The sequence below is a fragment of the Ranitomeya imitator genome, chromosome 3 (assembly GCF_032444005.1).
Source record: "Ranitomeya imitator isolate aRanImi1 chromosome 3, aRanImi1.pri, whole genome shotgun sequence".
NCBI classification, from domain to species: Eukaryota; Metazoa; Chordata; class Amphibia; order Anura; family Dendrobatidae; genus Ranitomeya; species Ranitomeya imitator.
Window position 1 is genome coordinate 216,175,994 of NC_091284.1, and position 20,708 is coordinate 216,196,701.

The window sequence follows — 20,708 nt, forward strand, 5'->3', positions numbered from 1 at the left end:
ACATAACTCTCTGGTTTAACAGAATAAAAATTCAAAATGTGAAAATTGCGAAATTTTCAAAATTTTCGCCAAATTTCCGTTTTTATCACAAATAAACGCAGAATTTATTGACCTGAATTTACCACTAACATGAAGCCCAATATGTCTCGAAAAAACAATCTCAGAACCGCTTCTCAGAACCGCTAGGATCCGTTGAAGCGTTCCTGAGTTCCTGTGTGAGGAAGAGAAGAGAGGAACATCAGCTTCAATGCCACTGTATAACTGCCATGCACTTTATACCGTTGCACTTAATATCTGTTGCACACGCGAACTCGCACGCGTCCTATCCCAGCCAGACTAAATATATATGAAATGAAATGACTGCAAAAATTATCGACCTAAATTTACCACTAACGTGAAGTCCAATATGTCACGAAAAAACTATCTCAGAACTGCTAGGATTAGTTGAAGCGTTCCTGAGTTATTACCTCATAAAGGGACACTGGTCAGAATTGCAAAAAACGGCAAGGTCTTTAAGGTCAAAATAGGCTGGGTCATGAAGGGGTTAATGCTTCTGTAGGATTCATTAAAAGTAGTGATGAAACTATATTTATATATATTTATCTTTAATTATGGTACTTCTTTTTGCAATAGTTTATTTTCCATTTCTTTTTTAGGCAGTCTATTTGGTTCATTTCTTTTGTACATTAAAATGCATAATTCCGGATATTTTTGAGATATCCTTTATCATGAAATCTGCTCTGTAAAATATGTGATTCTTTGATTAAATCACGATCAGACTTACGTTTTTTCTGAATTCGCCAGTAATACCGGTATGGTACTGTACATATTTGATCCATTTGGGGTATAATGCTGATGAGTGTGGACCCACTGCTCCACAGGTTTACCCTGGAGGTTTATAACAAAGTGACATCCAGGTATTCACTAGAGCCTAGCTTTGCTGCCGGTAGTCACCATGTACCCCTACAAGGCAGTCCCTAGGTCTGCAGCAGCTGATTGGATGGTCAGACGAAGCAAACTCATTGTCAGACAATCCAGCGTCAGGGCAGGCAGCACAGGTTTAATGTATGTGCCCAAGGTCAGGAGCAGAGAGGTCATGATAAATGGGTAGGCAAGCTGGGTCAGAAACAGGAGAGACTATACAAGACTTTACACCTTAAAGGAATCTAGTCAGAAATGTATCCCCTTAGGTCAGGCAAGTAGTGTTTGGAGGAGCTGCCTAATAAACCCCCTGCTGCCAGAGAATCTGAACTCTGCAGTACACAATGGGGTTAAATGACTACAGGAAGTGGCCGCGTCTTCCTACAACCAGGTGGAGACAAACCAGCAGCCGTGATGGAAATGCTACAAGAGACAGTCCAGCTACAAATCCTGCCACTGTGGAGAGTAGGGTAATGACTGCAGTGAGTAGGGTGGCGGTTAGGCTACGTTTACATTAGCGTTCCGCTAATGTGCGTCGCTGTTGCGTCGGCGACGCAGCGGCGACGCGCCCCTATGTTTAACATGGGGGACGCGTGCGTTTTTTTGTTGCGTTTTCCGACACGTGCGTCGTTTCCGACTCTAGCGTCGGACGCAAGAAAATGCAACAAGTTGCATTTTTCGTGCGTCCGATTTTTGTCAAAAAACGACGCACGCGTCGCAAAACGCAGCGTTTTTGCGTGCGTTTGCGCGCGTTTTTTTGTGCGTCGTGCGTTGCGTCGCCGACGCAGCGGCGCGCAACGCTAATGTGAACGTAGCCTTAGTGCCCTTGTGAGTCGCCAGTGTAACAATGGAGTAATGGTCATTGGGGAATTCTAATTAACTGTTAATTTCTACGTCTTTGAAGTGAGAGGCTGTACCTTTTTCATCTTTTGAAATGATGAGATCTAAAAATGTAATATGCATGTCGGACAAAGAAATGTAAATTTAAAACCCTATACATTTTTGTTTTGTTCTACAAAAAATTCTGCTTCATTGTTTCTCCATCCAAATATAAAAAGATCATCTATGAGTATAAAATTTTTTTTCACACATCAGTATTTTTTTAGTATTTCATCAGTAGGATGCTACTCATCAGCAAGAGGGACCACCCAATCTTCAGGGACACAAAATGCCCCTTAACCCCTTCACAACATGCACCGTACTAGTACAGCGCATCTTGTGTCTCCTTCTTTGATGTGGGCTCCGGCGGTGAGCCCACATCAAAGTCGCAACATGTCAGCTGTTTTGTACAGCTGACATGTGCACGCAATAGCGGCGGGTGAAATCGCGATTCAACTGCCGCTATTAACCTGTTAAATGCCGCTGTCAAATGCTGACAGCGGCATTTAACTACCGCTTCCGTGGCCAGAAATGAGCGCATCGCTGACCCCCGTCACATGATCAGGGGTCGGCGATGCATCATGTTGGTAGCCATAGAGGTCCTTGAGACCTCTATGGTTACTGATCCCGGCTTTCTGTGAGCGCCACCCTGTGGTCGGCGCTCATAGCAAGCCTGCAATTCAGCTACATAGCAGCGATCTGATGATCGCTGCTATGTAGCTGAGCCGATCGAGTGGTGCCAGCTTCTAGCCTCCCATGGAGGCTATTGAAGCATAGCAAAAGTAAAAAAAAAAAATGTTTTTAAAAATGTGAAAAAAATAAAAAAAAATGTTAAAGTTTAAATCACCCCCCTTTCTCCCCAACCAAAATAAAACAATTAAAAAAAATCAAACCTACACATATTTGGTATCGCCGCGTTCAGAATCGCCCGATCTATCAATAAAAAAAGCATTAACCTGATCGCTAAACAGCGTAGTGAGAAAAAAATTCAAACGCCAGAATTTCGATTTTTTTTGTCGCCGCGACATTGCATTAAAATGCAATAACGGCCGATCAAAAGAACATATCTGCACAAAATTGGAATAATTAAAAACGTCAGCTCAGCACACAAAAAAATAAGCCCTCACCCGACCCCAAATCACGAAAAATGGAGACGCTACGGGTATCGGAAAATGGCGCATTTTTTTTTAAGCAAAGTTTTGCATTTTTTTTTCAACACTTACCTAGCAAAAAAGCAAAACAAAAAACAAGTGTGGGATTGCACTTTTTTTTGCAATTTCACCACACTTGGAATTTTTTTCCCGTTTTCTAGTACAAGACATGGTAAAACCAATGGTGTTATTCAAAAGTACAACTCGTCCTGCAAAAATAAGCCCTCAAATGGCCATATTGATGGAAAAATAAAAAAGTTATGGCTCTGGGAAGGAGGGGAGCGAAAAAACGAAAACGAAAAAGGGCCGCAGCGGGAAGGGGTTAAAGAGATTTGCACTATTTTGGGCAAATCTCATCCCCATGGGACAGTCCTTCAATTGCTGATATCAACTTCTCCATGGAAAATATATTGTATTCCAATATTATTATTATTATTTATTTACAGTGCCTGCAAGTAGCATTCAACTCCCTGCAGATTTAGCAGGTTTACACATTTGGAATTAACTTGGCATTGTGACATTTGGACTGTAGATCAGCCTGCAAGTGTGAAATGCACTGCAGCAAAAAAGAATGTTATTTCTTTTCTTTTTTTTTTTTTAACCCCTTTACCCCCAAGGGTGGTTTGCACATTATGGACCGGGCCAATTTTTACAATTCTGACCACTGTCCCTTTATGAGGTTATAACTCTGGAACGCTTCAACGGATCCCGGTGATTCTGACATTGTTTTCTCGTGACATATTGTACTTCATGATAGTGGTAAAATTTCTTTGATATTACTTGCGATTATTTGTGAAAAAAACGGAAATATGGCGAAAATTTTGAAAATTTTGCAATTTTCCAACTTTGAATTTTTATGCAATTAAATCACAGAGATATGTCACACAAAATACTTAACAAGTAACATTTCCCACATGTCTACTTTACATCAGCACAATTTTGGAACCAAAATTTTTTTTTGTTAGGGAGTTATAAGGGTTTCTCATTTCTCATTTTTACAACACCATTTTATTTTAGGGGCCACATCTCATTTGAAGTCATTTTGAGGGGTCTATATGATAGAAAATACCCAAGTGTGACACCATTCTAAAAACTGCACCCCTCAAGGTTCTCAAAACCACATTCAAGAAGTTTATTAACCCTTCAGGTGTTTCACAGGAATTTTTGGAATGTTTAAATAAAAATTAACATTTTACTTTTTTTCACAAAAAATTTACTTCAGCTCCAATTTGTTTTATTTTGCCAAGAGTTACAGGAGAAAATGGACCCCAAACCTTGTTGTACAATTTGTCCTGAGTACGCTGATACCACATAAGTGGAGGTAAACCACTGTTTGGGCGCATGACAGAGCTTGGAAGCGAAGGAGCGCCATTTGACTTTTTAATGCAAAATTGACTGGAATTGAGATGGGACGCCATGTTGCGTTTGGAGAGCCACTGATGTGCCTAAACATTGAAACCCCCCACAAGTGACACCATTTTGGAAAGTAGACCCCCTAAGGAACTTATCTAGAGGTATGGTGAGCACTTTGACCCACCAAGTGCTTCACAGAAGTTTATAATGCAGAACCGTAAAAATAAAAAATCATTTTTTTTTCACAAAAATTATATTTTCGCCCCCAATTTTTTATTTTCCCAATGGTAAGAGAAGAAATTGGAACCAAAAAGTTGTTGTACAATTAGTCCTCAGTACGCTGATACCCCATATGTGGAGGGGAACCACCGTTTGGGCGCATGGGAGGGCTCGGAAGGGAAGGAGCACCATTTGGAATGCAGACTTAGATGGAATGGTCTGCAGGCGTCACATTACGTTTGCAGAGCCCCTGATGTACCTAAACAGTAGAAACCCCCAACAAGTGACCCCATATTGGAAACTAGACCCCCAAAGGAACTTATCTAGATGTGTTGTGAGAACTTTGAGTCCACACGTATTTCACTACAGTTTATAACGCAGAGCCGTGAAAATTAAAAAAAAAATTTTTTCCCACAAAACTTATCTTTTAGCCCCCAGTTTTGTATTTTCCCAAGGGTAACAGGAGAACTTGGACCCTAAAAGTTGTTGTCCTATTTGTCCTGAGTACGCTGATACCCCATATATTGGGGTAAACTCCTGTTTGGGCACACGGGAGACCTCGGAAGGGAAGGAGCACTGTTTTACTTTTTCAACGCAGAATTGGCTGGAATTGAGATCGGACGCCATGTTGCGTTTGGAGAGCCCCTGATATGTCTAAACAGTGGAAACCCCCCAATTATAACTGAAACCCTAATCCAAACACACCCCTAACTCTAATTCCAACGGTAACCCTAACCACACCTCTAACCCTGACACACCCCTAACCCTAATCCCAACCCTATTCCCAACCGCAAATGTAGTCCAAACCCTAACCCTAACTTTAGCCCCAACCCTAACTGTAGCCTTAACCCTAACTGTAGCCTTAACCCTAGCCCTAACCATAACCCTAGCCCTAACCCTAGCCCTAACCCTAGCCCTAACCCTAACCTCAGCCCTAACCCTAGCCCTAACCTCAGCCCTAACCCTAGCCCTAACCCTAACCCTAGCCCTAGCCCTAGCCCTAACCCTAATGGGAAAATGGAAATAAATACATTTTTTAATTTTTTTTTACTTTTCACTAACTAAGGGGGTAATGAAGGGGGGTTTGATTTACTTTTATAGCAGATTTTTTAGCGGATTTTTATGATTGGCAGCCGTCACTCACTGAAAGACGCTTTCTATTGCAAAAAATATTTTTTGCGTTACCACATTTTGAGAGCTATAATTTTTCCATATTTGAGTCCACAGAGTCATGTGAGGTCTTGTTTTTTGCGGGACGAGTTGACGTTTTTATTGGTAACACTTTCGGGCACGTGACATTTTTTGATCGCCTTTTATTCCGATTTTTGTGAGGCAGAATTACCAAAAACCAGCTATTCATGAATTTCTTTTGGGGGAGGCATTTATACCGTTCCGCGTTTGGTAAAATTGATAAAGCCGTTTTATTCTTCGGGTCAGTACGATTACAGCGACACCTCATTTATATCATATTTTTTATGTTTTGGCGCTTTTATACGATAAAAACTATTTCATAGAAAAAATAATTATTTTTGCATCACTTTATTCTGAGGACTATAACTTTTTTATTTTTTTGCTGATGTTGCTGTATGGCGGCTCATTTTTTGCGGGACAAGATGATGCTTTCAGCGGTACCCTGGTTATTTATATCTGTCTTTTTGATCGCGTGTTATTCCACTTTTTGTTCGGCGGTATGATAATAAAGCGTTGTTTTTTGCCTCGTTTTTTTTTTTTTTTCTTACGGTGTTTACTGAAGGGGTTAACTAGTGGGCCAGTTTTATAGGTCGGGTCGTTACGGACGCGGCGATACTAAATATGTGTACTTTTATTTTTTATTTTTTATTTAGATAAAGAAATGTATTTATGGGAATAATATTTTTTTATTTTTTTTTTCATTATTTAGGATTTTTTTTTTTTTTTTTTTACACACTTGTAAAAATTTTTTTTTTACTTTGTCCCAGGGGGGGCCAATACAGATCTGTGATCTGCCAGTTTTCACAGGACTCTGACAGATCACCGATCTGTCTCAGAGCGCTGCAGCGTTACCAAGTGCCTGCTCTGAGCAGGCACTTGGTAAGCCACCTCCCTCCCTGCAGGACCCGGATCCGCGGCCATATTGGATCCGGGACTTGATGCAGGGAGGGAGGTAGGAGACCCCCGGAGCAACGCGATCACATCGCGTTGCTGCGGGGGTCTCAGGGAAGCCCGCAGGGAGCCCCCTCCCTGCGCGATGCTTCCCTGCACCGCCGGCACATCGCGATCATCTTTGATCGCGGTGTGCCGGGGGTTAATGTGTCGGGGGCGGTCCGTGACCGCTCCTGGCACATAGTGCCGGATGTCAGCTGCGATAAGCAGCTGACACCCGGCCGCAATCGGCCGCGCTCCCCCCATGAGCGCGGCCGATCGGCTATGACGTACTATTCCGTCCTTGGGAAGTAAAGCCCACCCCACATGGACGGAATAGTACGTCTAATGGCAGAAAGGGGTTAAATTGTGAAAAGTCTTTTTCAGAGGGTCATTTATTATTCAACCCCTCAACCCACCAGAATTCTGTTTGGTTCCCCTAAAGTATTAAGAAGTAGTTCAGGCACAAAGAACAATGAGCTTCACATGTTTGGATTAATTATCTCTTTTTCCAGCCTTTTCTGACTATTTAAGACCCTCCCCAAACTTGTGAACAGCACTCATACATGGTCAACATGGGAAAGACAAAGGAGCATTCCAAGGCCATCAGAGACAAGATCCTGGAGGGTCACAAGGCTAGCAAGGGGTACAAAACCCTTTCCAAGGAGTTGGGTCTACCTGTCTCCACTGTTGGGAGCATCATCCGGAAGTGGAAGGCTTATGGAACTACTGTTAGCCTTCCACGGCCTGGACAGCCTTTGAAAGTTTCCTCCCGTGCCGAGGCCAGGCTTGTCCGAAGAGTCAAGGCTAACCCAAGGACAACAAGGAAGGAGCTCCGGGAAGATCTTATGGCAGTGGGGACATTGGTTTCAGTCAATACCATAAGTAACGTACTCCACCGCAATGGTCTCTGTTCCAGAAGAGCCCGTAAGGTACCTTTACTTTCAAAGCGTCATGTCAAGGCTCGTCTACAGTTTGCTCATGATCACTTGGAGGACTCTGAGACTGACTGGTTCAAGGTTCTCTGGTCTGATGAGACCAAGATCGAGATCTTTGGTGCCAACCACACACGTGACGTTTGGGGACTGGATGGCACTGCATACGACCCCAAGAATACCATCCCTACAGTCAAGCATGGTGGTGGCAGCATCATGCTGTGGGGCTGTTTCTCTGCCAAGGGGCCTGGCCATCTGGTCCGCATCCATGGGAAGATGGATAGCACGGCCTACCTGGAGATTTTGGCCAAGAACCTCCGCTCCTCCATCAAGGATCTTAAGATGGGTCGTCATTTCATCTTCCAACAAGACAACGACCCAAAGCACACAGCCAAGAAAACCAAGGCCTGGTTCAAGAGGCAAAAAATCAAGGTGTTGCAGTGGCCTAGTCAGTCTCCTGACCTTAACCCAATTGAAAACTTGTGGAAGGAGCTCAAGATTAAAGTCCACATGAGACACCCAAAGAACCTAGATAACTTGGAGAAGATCTGCATGGAGGAGTGGGCCAAGATAACTCCAGAGACCTGTGCCGGCCTGATCAGGTCTTATAAAAGACGATTATTAGCTGTAATTGCAAACAAAGGTTATTCCACAAAATATTAAACCTAGGGGTTGAATAATAATTGAGCCACACTTTTATGTTTAAAATTTATTAAAATTTAACTGAGCAACAAAACTTTTTGGTTTGTAAGATTTATGCATCTGTTAATAAATCCTGCTCTTGTTTGAAGTTTGAAGGCTCTAACTTATTTGCATCTTATTAAACCTGCTAAATCTGCAGGGGGTTGAATACTACTTGTAGGCACTGTATATATAGCACCATTAATTCCATGGTGCTGTACATGAGAAAGGGGTTACATACAGGGTTATAGATATCGTTTACAGTAAACAGGTTTACAGTGACAGACTGGTACAGAGGGGAGGAGGACCCTGTCCTTGCGGACTTACATTTTGTGGGAATGAATTGTTTATTCTGTAAAATAAACTATTTGATTGTGTGTAATGGATTTATCCTTTGTTGGAAAGAATTCAATAGCTTTTAATCCTAAATCATGTTCTAATTTAGAATATAATGATATCACATCTACACCATGTTCCAAATTATTATGCAAATTATATTTTTCTCAGATTTTCCTAAATGGTCTGTGCAAATGACAGTCAGTCTAGTAAAAGTCATCACCCGTTAGAGTATACATCAAATTTTATTGAAGAAACCTCCCAATGATAACAGTATATTCTCCAAAATGAATGAAAACTCAAAATGCACTGTTCCAAATTATTAGGCACAGTAGAATTTCTAAACATTTGATATGTTTTAAAGAACTGAAAATGCTCATTTGTGGAATTTGCAGCATTAGGAGGTCACATTCACTGAGCAAAAAAGCTATTTAACTCCAAAATATCCTAACAGGCCAAGTTACATGTTAACATAGGACTCCTTCTTTGATATCACCCTCACAATTCTTGCATCCATTGAACATTATTAGCATCACATTACATAATAAAACATTACTATGTAATACATCACTTTACACGTGAAATGTACCCGCTTTATTAGGAAGGGATGCAGGGATGTTCTAATTATAAAAATCTGTGAGTTACCTATCTGTTTCCATCTATGGTTGCTTTGTCTTTGTCCTGTCTCCCCATATGCAAGTCTGATATTTCATATCCATTACTTCTTTATAAGTTGTATTTCTCCTTTGCGAAGGAGATTATTTCTGAACAGTTATAAATTGTTATAAATTATAAATTGTTTAACTTCAAGAACACATTTAACCAGAAAAATTCTTATACTCTACCCAATAGTCTGTTTCTCCTCTCTCGTCCACCTCTGACCCTGTTTCTGGTCAGGACTGGTACCTGTCCCACTTGGTTGAGATGGTGGAATGTACAGTTCAAGTCTCTTTATTAACCTGGCCCTTTGGGCAACAATACGCATTAGCCAGCAGATACATAGGCACAGTCCCTTATAACCTGGCACGACCCTCGGGTAGTCCATTTTGTACTATGGATCCGTTTGACCCTGGTCCTTCCTCCATGGGGACTGCGACACAGCATGTCTGAGTACTTTTGCCACCACGGGTCCACATGACCCCCTGATCCCATTCCTTAGGGACTCCGACAAAGTGTCCAAGTTCCTGTTTAAACATGGGTCTGATTTACCCCGCCCCTTGCTCCTGGGAACCAGACATACAGTGGGGAAAAAAAGTATTTAGTCAGCTAGCAACTGTGCAAGTTCTCCAACTTAAAAACATGACAGGGACCTGTAATTGACATCATTGGTAGACCACAATTATGAGAGTCAAAATGAGAAAACAAATTCAGAAAATCACCTTGTCTGATTTGGCAAGATTTATTTTGCAAACTATTAAGGAAAATAAGTATTTGGTCATTAGCAAAAGTTTATCTCAATATTTTGTTATATATCCTTTGCTGGCAATGACAGAGGTCAAACATTTTCTGTAAGTCTTCACTAGGTTGGCACACACTGTTGGTAGTATGTTGGTACATTCCTCCATGCAAATCTCCTCTAGAGCAGTGATGTTTTGGGCCTGTCACTAGGCAACATGGACTTTCAACTCCCTCCAAAGGTTTTCTATTGAGTTGAGATCTGGAGACTGGCTAGGCCATTCCAGGACCTTCATATGCTTCTTAGAAAGCCACTCCTTCGTTGCCCTGGCAGTGTGATTGGGATCATTAACATGCTGAAAGACCCATCCACGTTTCCTTTTCAATGTCCTTGCTGATGGAAGGAGGTTTGCACTCAAACTCTCACGATACATAACCCCATTCATTCTTTCATGTACACAGATCAGTGGTCATGGTCCCTTTGCAGAGAAACAGCCCCAAAGCATGATGTTGTCACCCCCATGCTCCACAGTAGGTATGGTGTTCTTTGGTTGCAACTCGGCATTCTGTTTCCTCCAAACACGACAAGTTTTGTTTCTAGCAAACAGTTCTACTTTGGTTTCATCAGACCATATGACATTCTCCCAATACTCTTCTGGATAATCCAAATGCTCTCTAGCAAACTTCAGACAGGCCGGACATGTACTGGCTTAAGGAGGGGGACACATCTGGCTTTGCAGTATCTGAGTCCCTGACGCAATAGTGTTTTACTGATGGTAGGCTTTGTTACGGTGGTCTCTTCTCGATACTGGTCATTCACTAGGTCCCCCCGTATGATTCTGGGATTTTTGCTCACTGTTCTTTTGATCATTTTGTTCCCATAGGGTGAGATCTTGCATGGAGCCCCAAATCGAGGGAGATTATCAGTGGTCTTGTATGTCTTTCATTTTCTTATTATTGCTCCCACAGTTGATTTCATCATACCAAGCTGCTTGCCTATTGCAAATTCAGTCTTCGACACAAAAAGAGGACTTAAAAATCCTCCAAAAAATTCAAAAAAGTCACAGAGAAAAAAGCAGAGATGTTTACCTGCTGAAGCCTCCAACTGAATGCACCAGCAGGGCGCAGCGGACCCGATTAATGATGGCAAACACACAGGTGGAAAAAATATCGATGAAACAACCACTTTCAATCCAGTGTTGCCTGTTTGGCATTAGTGCACAAAAAGATAAGAGATACTAGTCTGTATATGGCATAATTCACACACGCAATGCAGAGCATCTGGTTTGCAGCCTATTAGTAACGCACATACAGGCGGGCTGCCCAGTGCTACAAAATGCATGCTGTGTGAACAGAGGCCAATAGTTTACAGAGCCATCTTGGTCCGACTGCGCCCTGCAAGATAAAGTGCAAAAAGAAAACCACATATCCATATATGTAAGGTATTAGTTTATATTGGGGCTTCAATACGTAAGCTGGCAACCCACGTCACGGGTCCTTACAATTTGCCAGTCCTAACACTAAACATTGAATAAAAGCTCACCGACACAAAAAGAGGACTTAAAAATCCTCCAAAAAATTCAAAAAAGTCACAGAGAAAAAAGCAGAGATGTTTACCTGCTGAAGCCTCCAACTGAATGCACCAGCAGGGCGCAGCGGACCCGATAAATGATGGCAAACACACAGGTGCAAAAAATACCGATGAAACAACCACCAGCCAACACTGGATTGAAAGTGGTTGTTTCATCGGTATTTTTTGCACCTGTGTGTTTGCCATCATTTATCGGTTCCGCTGCGCCCTGCTGGTGCATTCAGTTGGAGGCTTCAGCAGGTAAACATCTCTGCTTTTTTCTCTGTGACTTTTTCAAATTCAGTCTTCCCAGCCTGGTGCAGGGCTACAATTTTGTTTCTGGTGTCCTTCGACAGCTCTTTGGTCTTCACCAAAGTGGAGTTTGGAGTGTGACTGTTTATGGTTGTGGACAGGTGTCTTTTATACTGACAAGTTCAAACAGGTGCCATTACTACAGGTAATGAGTGGAGGACAAAGGAGTCTCTTAAAGGGACTCTGTCACCTGAATTTGGAGGGAACAATTTTCAGCCATAAAGGCGGGGTTTTCGGGTGTTTGATTCACCCTTTCCTTACCCGCTGGCTGCATGCTGGCTGCAATATTGGATTGAAGTTCATTCTCTGTCCTCCATAGTACATGCCTGCGCAAGGCAAGATAAGCTGAAATATACTACATTTCTAATTGGAGGTATTTGCTAATATTATTATTATTACACCTACTACATATTGGGATAAGATCTTGGAGATGGGAATACCCCTTTAAGTTTGTTTCCATATGAAAAGGTTCATTGTTATATTTAATGATAAGAAAAAACATCCCCAATTGCAGACTTTTTTTTAAATAAATATCAAGATTGGGATACAACTTGCTTTAATTTTGGACAAGCCATAAGATTACATGAGAATAACCCTTTCATAAAATGACATCAATTTGTTTTTAGAAAAAAGGTATTGTTGGTCATAGCAGGAAATTAGATAAACCAAATTTTCAAGCTGATACAGATATTATTGTAATAAAAAAATTGTCAATGTTCCAGCAAGTTATATGTGGATAATTATTTGTTTGGAAATTATATCTTCTATAATATTAATTTATATTTCCTTTTCAGTTGAACACACTGAAGAAGCAAGTAGAAAATAAAAATAAAATCATTGAAGAGCTACAACAGGAAGTATGTAGTTATACATTTTCTATTGGCGAATAATATTTTTATCAATTTGTTTACACCTGTTCATTTTTGCAGTTGTTCTATTATATTTTTGTGACCAAAAGACTTTTGCAAACAAATATGAAAACAAATCAAATTAATTTACATGACATTCAAAAATAATATTATATACAGTTTCATCCAAAAAATCTTTGGACAGTGACTGTATGCAATTGAGTGGACACTAGCAGGTTTAATTGAAGGGATTTAAGCCAAAATATTCTGTGAAACGTTTAGGAATTGCAACCATTTTTTCTACAAAGCCTCCTCATTTCAGGGCCTCAAGAGTAATTGGTCAAATTAACTTTACCATAAATAAAATGTTAATGTTTAATACTTTGTAGAGAATCCTTTACCGGCAATAACTGCCTGAAGTCTGAAAGTCATAGACGTCACCGTTTCCTTCTCTGTAATGCTTTGCCAGGCCTTTACTGCAGCTGAATTCAGTTGTTGCTTGTTTGTGGAACTTTGCCTTGGGCCGGTTTCACACGTCAGTGGCTCCGGTACGTGAGGTGACAGTTTCCTCACGTACTGGAGCCACTGACACACGTAGACACAGTGAAATCAATGCATCTGTGCAGATGTCATTGATATTTTTGCAGACCGTGTCTCCGTGTGCCAAACACGGAGACATGTCAGTGTTCGTGGGAGCGCACGGATTACACGGAGCCATTAAAGTCAATGGGTCCATGTAAAACACATACCGCACACGGACGTTGTCCGTGTGCAGTCCGTGTGCTGTGCAGGAGACAGCGCTACTGTAAGCGCTGTCCCCCCCACTGGTGCTGAAGCCGCGATTCATATCTTCCCTGCAGCAGCGTTTGCTGTAGAGAAGATATGAATAATCGTGTTTGAAATAAATATCCATGGAGGCTATTGAAGCATGCCAAAATTATAAAAAAAAGTGTTTAAAAATATAAAAAAATAAAAAATATATAAAAGTTCAAATCACCCCTCTTTCGCCCCAATCAAAATAAAACAATAAAAAAAAAATCAAACATACACATATTTGGTATTGCCGTGTTCAGAATCGCCCGATCTATCAATTAAAACAAAGGATTAACCTGACCGCTAAATGGCGTAGCGAGAAAAAAAATCAAAACGCCAAAATTACGTTTTTTTTTGGTTGCCGCAACATTGCATTAAAATGCAATAACGGGCGATCAAAAGAACGTATCAACATCAAAATGGTATCATTAAAAACGCCAGCTCGGCACGCAAAAAATAAGCCCTCACCTGACCCCAGATCGCGAAAATTGGAGACGCTACGGGTATCGGAAAATCGCACAATTTTTTTTTTTTTTAGCAAATTTTGGAATTTTTTTTCACCACTTAGATAAAAAATAACCTAGACATGTTAGGTGTTTATGAACTCATAATGACCTGGAGAATCATAATGGCAGGTTAGGTTTAGCATTTGGTGAACCTAGCAAAAAAGCCAAACAAAAAACAAGTGTGAGATTGCACTTTTTTTTGCAATTTCATCACACTTGGAATTTTTTTCCCGTTTTCTGTTACATGGCATGTTAAAACCAATGGTATCGTTCAAAAGTACATCTCGTCCCGCAAAAAATAAGCCCTCACATGGCCATATTGACGGAAAATTAAAAAAGTTATGGCTCTGGGAATGAGGGGAGCGAAAAACGAAAATGAAAAAACGGAAAAAGCTCCGGGGGTGAAGGGGTTAATAAACACTAGTGACCTAGTGACATTGGAAGCCATGCATGCCTTTGCCATCACACTGTCTCCACCATTTTTTACAGGGGATGTGGTGTGCTTTAGATCATTAGTTGTTCCGAGGCATTTCTGTACTTCTTCACATCATCATTCTGGTACAGGTTAATCTTAGTTTCATCTGTCCAAAGAATGTTTTTCCAGAACTGGGCTGGCTTATTTAGATGTCTTTTGGCATAAACCAATCTGACTTTTCTATTTTTAAGACTGATTAATGGTTTGCACCTTGTGGTGGACCCTCTACATTTGCTCTCATGATCTCTTTTCTTTATGATAGACTTAGATTTGTAGTGACAAAAAGAGGGAGAAAACACCAATACAGATGGGATGTGCACACCTGACGAACCATTGAAACACGTTTTAATTAACACATATGCACACAGAATGGGTAAAATCATTTAAAAATACACATAAAAGGCAAAAACAGACTGCACCAATGTACATAACAATTTGAAAGATCAACATAAATGATGTGATCCAATAACAATATGACCGCTCATGTGACCGTGACGTCATTGAAGGTCCTTCACTCACCGCATTCTAAGGAACGGAGGGAGACACTAGCAGCGCTGTTATCCAGGGCCCGTCCGAGGGTGAGTATATCTATGTTTTTTATTTTATTCTTTATTACATGAATATGGATCCCAGGGCCTGAAGGAGAGTCTCCTCTCCTCCAGACCCTGGGAACCACACACCGAAATGCAGGATCGCTCCCTGCACACGCCGTACCCGGCGTATAAGACGACCCCCGACTTTTGGGACAATTTTTAGGGGTCAAAAAGTCGTCTTAGGCTGGTTTCACATTTGCGTTTTTTTGCCGCTGCGTTTTAGCGCAAAAAAAGCATGCGTTTTTTTCCTATACTTAACATTAAAAACGCATGCGTTTTTTGGATGCGTTTTGCTACGCTTGCGTTTTGTTGCAGAAATGCAACATGTAGTAATTTCTAGCGGCGTTTTTTTGCCGCAAAAAAACGTATTGCTGTCTATGTAAACACATGCGTTTTTAAGCACATGTGTTTGCATGCGTTTTTAAATGCATGCGTTTCAATAGAAAAACACAAGAATACACCCCCCAACCCTAACCCTAAAGGGATCCTAACCCCAAGGGCTCATTTCTACTTGTGTGAGAAAAAAACAGTCCGATTTACGGACCGAAAAAACTGATTTAACGTCTGCGAGTGTCATGCGATACATACATACAGTAAACCATCTCATATCACCATTTTTTTTTTGCATATTCCACACTACTAATGTTAGTAGTGTGTCTATGCAAAATTTGGCCGTTCTAGCTAGTAAAATAAGGGGTTAAATGGCGGAAAAAATTGGCGTGGGCTCCCGCACAATTTTCTCCGCCAGAGTAGTAAAGCCAGTGACTGAGGGCAGATATTAATAGCCTGGAGAGGGTCCATGGTTATTGGCCCCCCCCCTGGCTAAAAACACCTGCGCCCAGCCACCCCAGAAAAGGCACATCTGGAAGATGCGCCTATTCTGGCACTTGGCCACTCTCTTCCCATTCCCGTGTAGCGGTGGGATATGGGGTAATGAAGGGTTAATGCCACCTTGCTATTGTAAGGTGACATTAAGCCTAATTAATAATGGAGAGGCGTCAATTATGATACCTATCCATTATTAATCCAATACTAGTAAAGGGTTAAAAAAAAAACCACACACACATTATTAAAAATTAATGTATTGAAAAAATCACAAAAGCTGTTGTATTAATTTATTCTACTCTCAATCCACTCACTGAAGACCCTCGATCTGTAAATTAAAAAAAAATAATAAACCAATAATATACATACCTTCCGAGGATCTGGCACGTCCAACGATGTAGATCCATCTGAAGGGGTTAAAATATTTTGCAGACACGAGCTCCGCTAATGCAGGATGCTCATTTCTGCAAAACCCCGGCGAATGAAGCTAAATATAGGTCAATGATCTATATTTAGCTTCATTTGCGGTGAGGCGCCCTCTGCTGGCTGTTCCTAGATCGTGGGAACTTTCCTAGAAAGCGCCGTCTGCTGGTTGTCCTCATATGAACTCGAGCCAGGGAGCTTTCTAGGAAAGTTCCCACGATCTAGGAACAGCCAGCAGAGGGCGCCTCACCGCAAATGAATCTAAATATAGATCATTGACCTATATTTAGCTTCATTCGCCGGGGTTTTGCAGACATGAGCAACGTTGCATTAGCAAAGCTCGTGTCTGCAAAATATTTTAACCCCTTCAGATGGATTTACATCGTTGGCCTTTACAGATCTGCGGAAGGTAAGGATATTGTTGGTTTATTATGTTTTTTTAGTTACAGATCAAGGGTCTTCAGTGATTGGATTGGGCGTTCAATAAAATATTACAACAACCTTTGTTTTTATTTCATTAAAATAATTTTTAATGTGTTTGTGTATTTTTTTAACCCTTTACTAGTATTGGATTAATAATGGATAGGTGTCATAATTGACGCCTCTCCATTATTAATTAGGCTTAATGTCACCTTACAATAGCAAGGTGGCATTAACCCTTCATTACCCCATATCCCACCGCTACACGGGAATGGGAAGAGAGTGGCCAAGTGCCAGAATAGGCGCATCTTCCAGATGTGCCTTTTCTGGGGTGGCTGGGGGCAGATATTTTTAGCCAGGGGGGGGCCAATAACCGTGGACCCTCTCCAGGCTATTAATATCTGCCCTCAGTCACTGGCTTTACTACTCTGGCGGAGAAAATTGTGCGGGAGCCCACGCCAATTTTTTCCGCCATTTAACCCTTTAATTTAATAGCTAGAACGGCCAAATTTTGCATATACACACTACTAACATTAGTAGTGTGGAATATGCAAAAAAAATGGTGATATGAGATGGTTTACTGTATGTAAACCATGTCTCATATCATGTCGGGTTTAGGAAGGAGAAAGCAATAGCCGGTAATTGAATTACCAGCTTTAAAGCTATCTCACGCTGCATTAAATATAAATATATATATATATATATATATATATATATATATATATATATATATATATATATATATATATATATATATATATATATATATATATATATATATATATATATATATATATATATACCTATTCTATGTGTATATATCTACTCTAATCTAACCTGTCAGTGTGATTTTACTGTACTCTACGCTGAATTGCCGGCTTTTCTAAGGACACGGGTGCGTAAAAATCGGACAGCACTCGCATGGTGCGAGTGCTGTGCGTTTTTTTTCTCGCACCCATTGACTTGCATTAGCGAGTCTCGTCCGAGAATCGCAGCAATACGCAGCATGCTGCGATTTTTTTCTCAGCCGACACAGATTTTTCTCTGTCCGATTTCGGCTGAGAAAAAAATCGCAAATGGAATGTCACCTATTGATTAACATTGGTCCGAGTGCAATCCGATTTTTTTATCGGATTGCACTCGTCCGTTTTCCTCACAAGTGGAAAGGGGCCCTAAGGGTTAGGGTTAGGATCCCTAGGGTTAGGGTTAGGTGTTGTGAGTTCTGTTTTTGGGCTCCCTCTGGTGGTTACTGATGGTACTGGGTGACTTGTGTTCTCTGCGGTCTCTGGTGTCCACCTGTTCCATCAGGTTATGGGAGTTTCCTATTTAACCTGGCTTTTTTGTCATTTCCTCGCCGGCTATCAATGTAATCAGCGTGTCTTTTTACCTCTGCTCCCTGCGTCTGTTATCTTCAGGACAAGCTAAGTTTTGATTTTCCTGTTCCACGTTTTGCTTAATTTTTGTCTTAGTCCAGCTTGCAGAGATGTGATTCCTTGCTGCTGGTTGCTCTAGTGGGCTGAAATTACTCCTCATGTTCCATGAGTTGGTACAAGCAATTTCAGGATGGTTTTTTTTGAAGGGTTTTTCGCTGACCGCGCAGTTCACTTTTGTATCCTCTGCTATCTAGCTTTAGCGGGCCTCATTTTTGCTGATTCTATTTTTCATAACTACGTATGTGCTTTCCTCTCATTTCACCGTTATTACATGTGGGGGGCTGCTATTTCTGTGGGGTGTTTCTCTGGAGGCAAGTGAGGTCTGTGTTTCTTCTTATAGGGGAAGTTAATCCTTCGGCTGGCGCGAGACGTCTTGGAATCATCGTAGGCACGTTCCCCGGCTACTGCTAGTTGTGTGTTTAGGTTCAGGATCGCGGTCAGCTCAGGTTCCATCACCCTAGAGCTTGTTTTGTTTTTGTGCTTGTCCTTTTGTGATCCCCTGCCATTGGGATCATGACAGTATAGCCGGCCTGAAAAAATTGGTCATCGTTTTGGCTGAAGTAGGAGGAAAAGTAGTCTGAGGAAGTTTTTTTTTTTTTCTCCTCCTCAGTGTTTGCTGCCTAGCCTTAATTGCAGCTTGACTGCTTCTTTCCTCCTCTTAATCCTTGAATGGCTCTGACCTCAGCTGTTTATCATGGACGTCCAGAGTTTGGCTTCCAGCCTGAATAATCTTGCTGCTAAGGTTCAAAATATACAAGATTTTGTTGTACATACGCCTATGTCTGAACCTAGAATTCCTGTCCCAGAGTTTTTTTCTGGAGATAGATCTAGTTTTCTGAATTTTAGGAACAATTGCAAGTTGTTTCTTTCCTTGAAATCTCGCTCCTCTGGAGACCCTGCTCAGCAGGTCAAGATTGTTATATCTTTCCTGCGGGGTGACCCTCAGAATTGGGCATTTGCATTGGCACCAGGGGATCCTGCGTTGCTCAATGTGGATGCGTTTTTTCTGGCATTGGGTTTGCTCTATGAGGAACCTAACCTAGAGATTCAGGCTGAAAAAGCTTTATTGGCTCTCTCAGGGGCAAGATGAAGCAGAAATATATTGTCAGAAATTTCGGAAGTGGTCGGTGCTTACTCAGTGGAATGAGTGCGCTCTGGCTGCAAAATTCAGAGATGGCCTTTCTGAGGCCATTAAAGATGTTATGGTGGGGTTCCCGGCGCCTACAGGTCTGAATGAGTCCATGACTATGGCTATTCAGATTGATCGGCGTTTACGGGAGCGCAAACCTGTGCACCATTTGGCGGTGTCTTCTGAACAGGCACCTGAGATAATGCAATGTGATAGAATTCAGTCCAGAAGTGAACGGCAAAATTATAGACGGAAAAATGGATTGTGTTTTTATTGTGGTGATTCAGCTCATGTTATATCAGCATGCTCTAAACGCACAAAAAAGGTTGAGAAGTCTGTTGCCATTGGTACTTTACAGTCTAAGTTCATTCTGTCTGTGACGCTGATTTGTTCATTATCATCCATTTCCGTCGATGCCTATGTGGATTTAGGCGCTGCCCTGAGTCTTATGGATTGGTCATTTGCCAATCGCTGTGGGTTTAGTCTGGAGCCTCTGGAAGTTCCTATTCCTTTGAAAGGAATTGACTCTACACCTTTGGCTATGAATAAACCTCAGTACTGGACACAAGTGACCATGCGTATGACTCCCGTTCATCAGGAGGTGATTCGCTTCCTGGTACTGTATAATTTACATGATGTCTTAGTGCTTGGTCTGCCATGGTTACAAACTCATAACCCAGTCCTGGACTGGAAAACAATGTCTGTGTTAAGCTGGGGATGTCAGGGGGTTCATGATGATGCACCTCCGATTTCTATCGCTTCATCTACTCCTTCTGAGGTTCCGGTATTTTTGTCTGATTATCGGGAGGTTTTTGAGGAGCCTAAGCTCAGTTCGCTTCCTCCTCACAGGGATTGCGATTGTGCTATAGATTTGATTCCCGGCAGTAAATTCCCTAAAGGTCGTTTGTTCAATCTGTCAGTGCCAGAGCATACTGCTATGCGGGATTATGTTAAGGAGTCCTTGGAAAAGGGACATATCCGTCCATCTTCGTCCCCTTTGGGAGCAGGTTTTTTTTTGTGGCCAAAAAAGATGGTTCCTTGACGCCTTGCATAGATTATCGTCTTTTGAATAAGATTACAGTCAAATATCAGTATCCTTTGCCATTGTTGACTGATTTGTTCGCTCGCATTAGGGGGCTAAATGGTTCACTAAGATTGATCTTCGGGGTGCGTATAATCTTGTGCGGATAAGGCAGGGTGATGAGTTGAAAACCGCATTTAATACGCCTGAGGGCCATTTCGAGTATTTGGTGATGCCTTTTGGACTTTCTAATGCTCCTTCTGTCTTCCAGTCTTTTATGCACGATATTTTCCGTGAATATCTGGATAAATTTATGATTGTGTATTTGGATGATATTTGGGTTTTTTCT

The 20,708-nt window shown here is 41.4% G+C and overlaps 1 protein-coding gene across 2 annotated transcripts in view; it reads left to right on the forward strand.

Annotated features, from left to right (window-relative positions):
• Positions 1–20,708, forward strand: part of LOC138672003 (synaptonemal complex protein 1-like) — a 133,096-nt gene that overhangs the window by 70,768 nt on the left and 41,620 nt on the right. For both annotated transcript variants that reach the window (XM_069760090.1, XM_069760091.1), the window contains exon 4: positions 12,668–12,730. In XM_069760090.1, the coding sequence (XP_069616191.1) occupies positions 12,668–12,730 (63 nt within the window). The remainder of the gene's footprint in view (positions 1–12,667; positions 12,731–20,708) is intronic.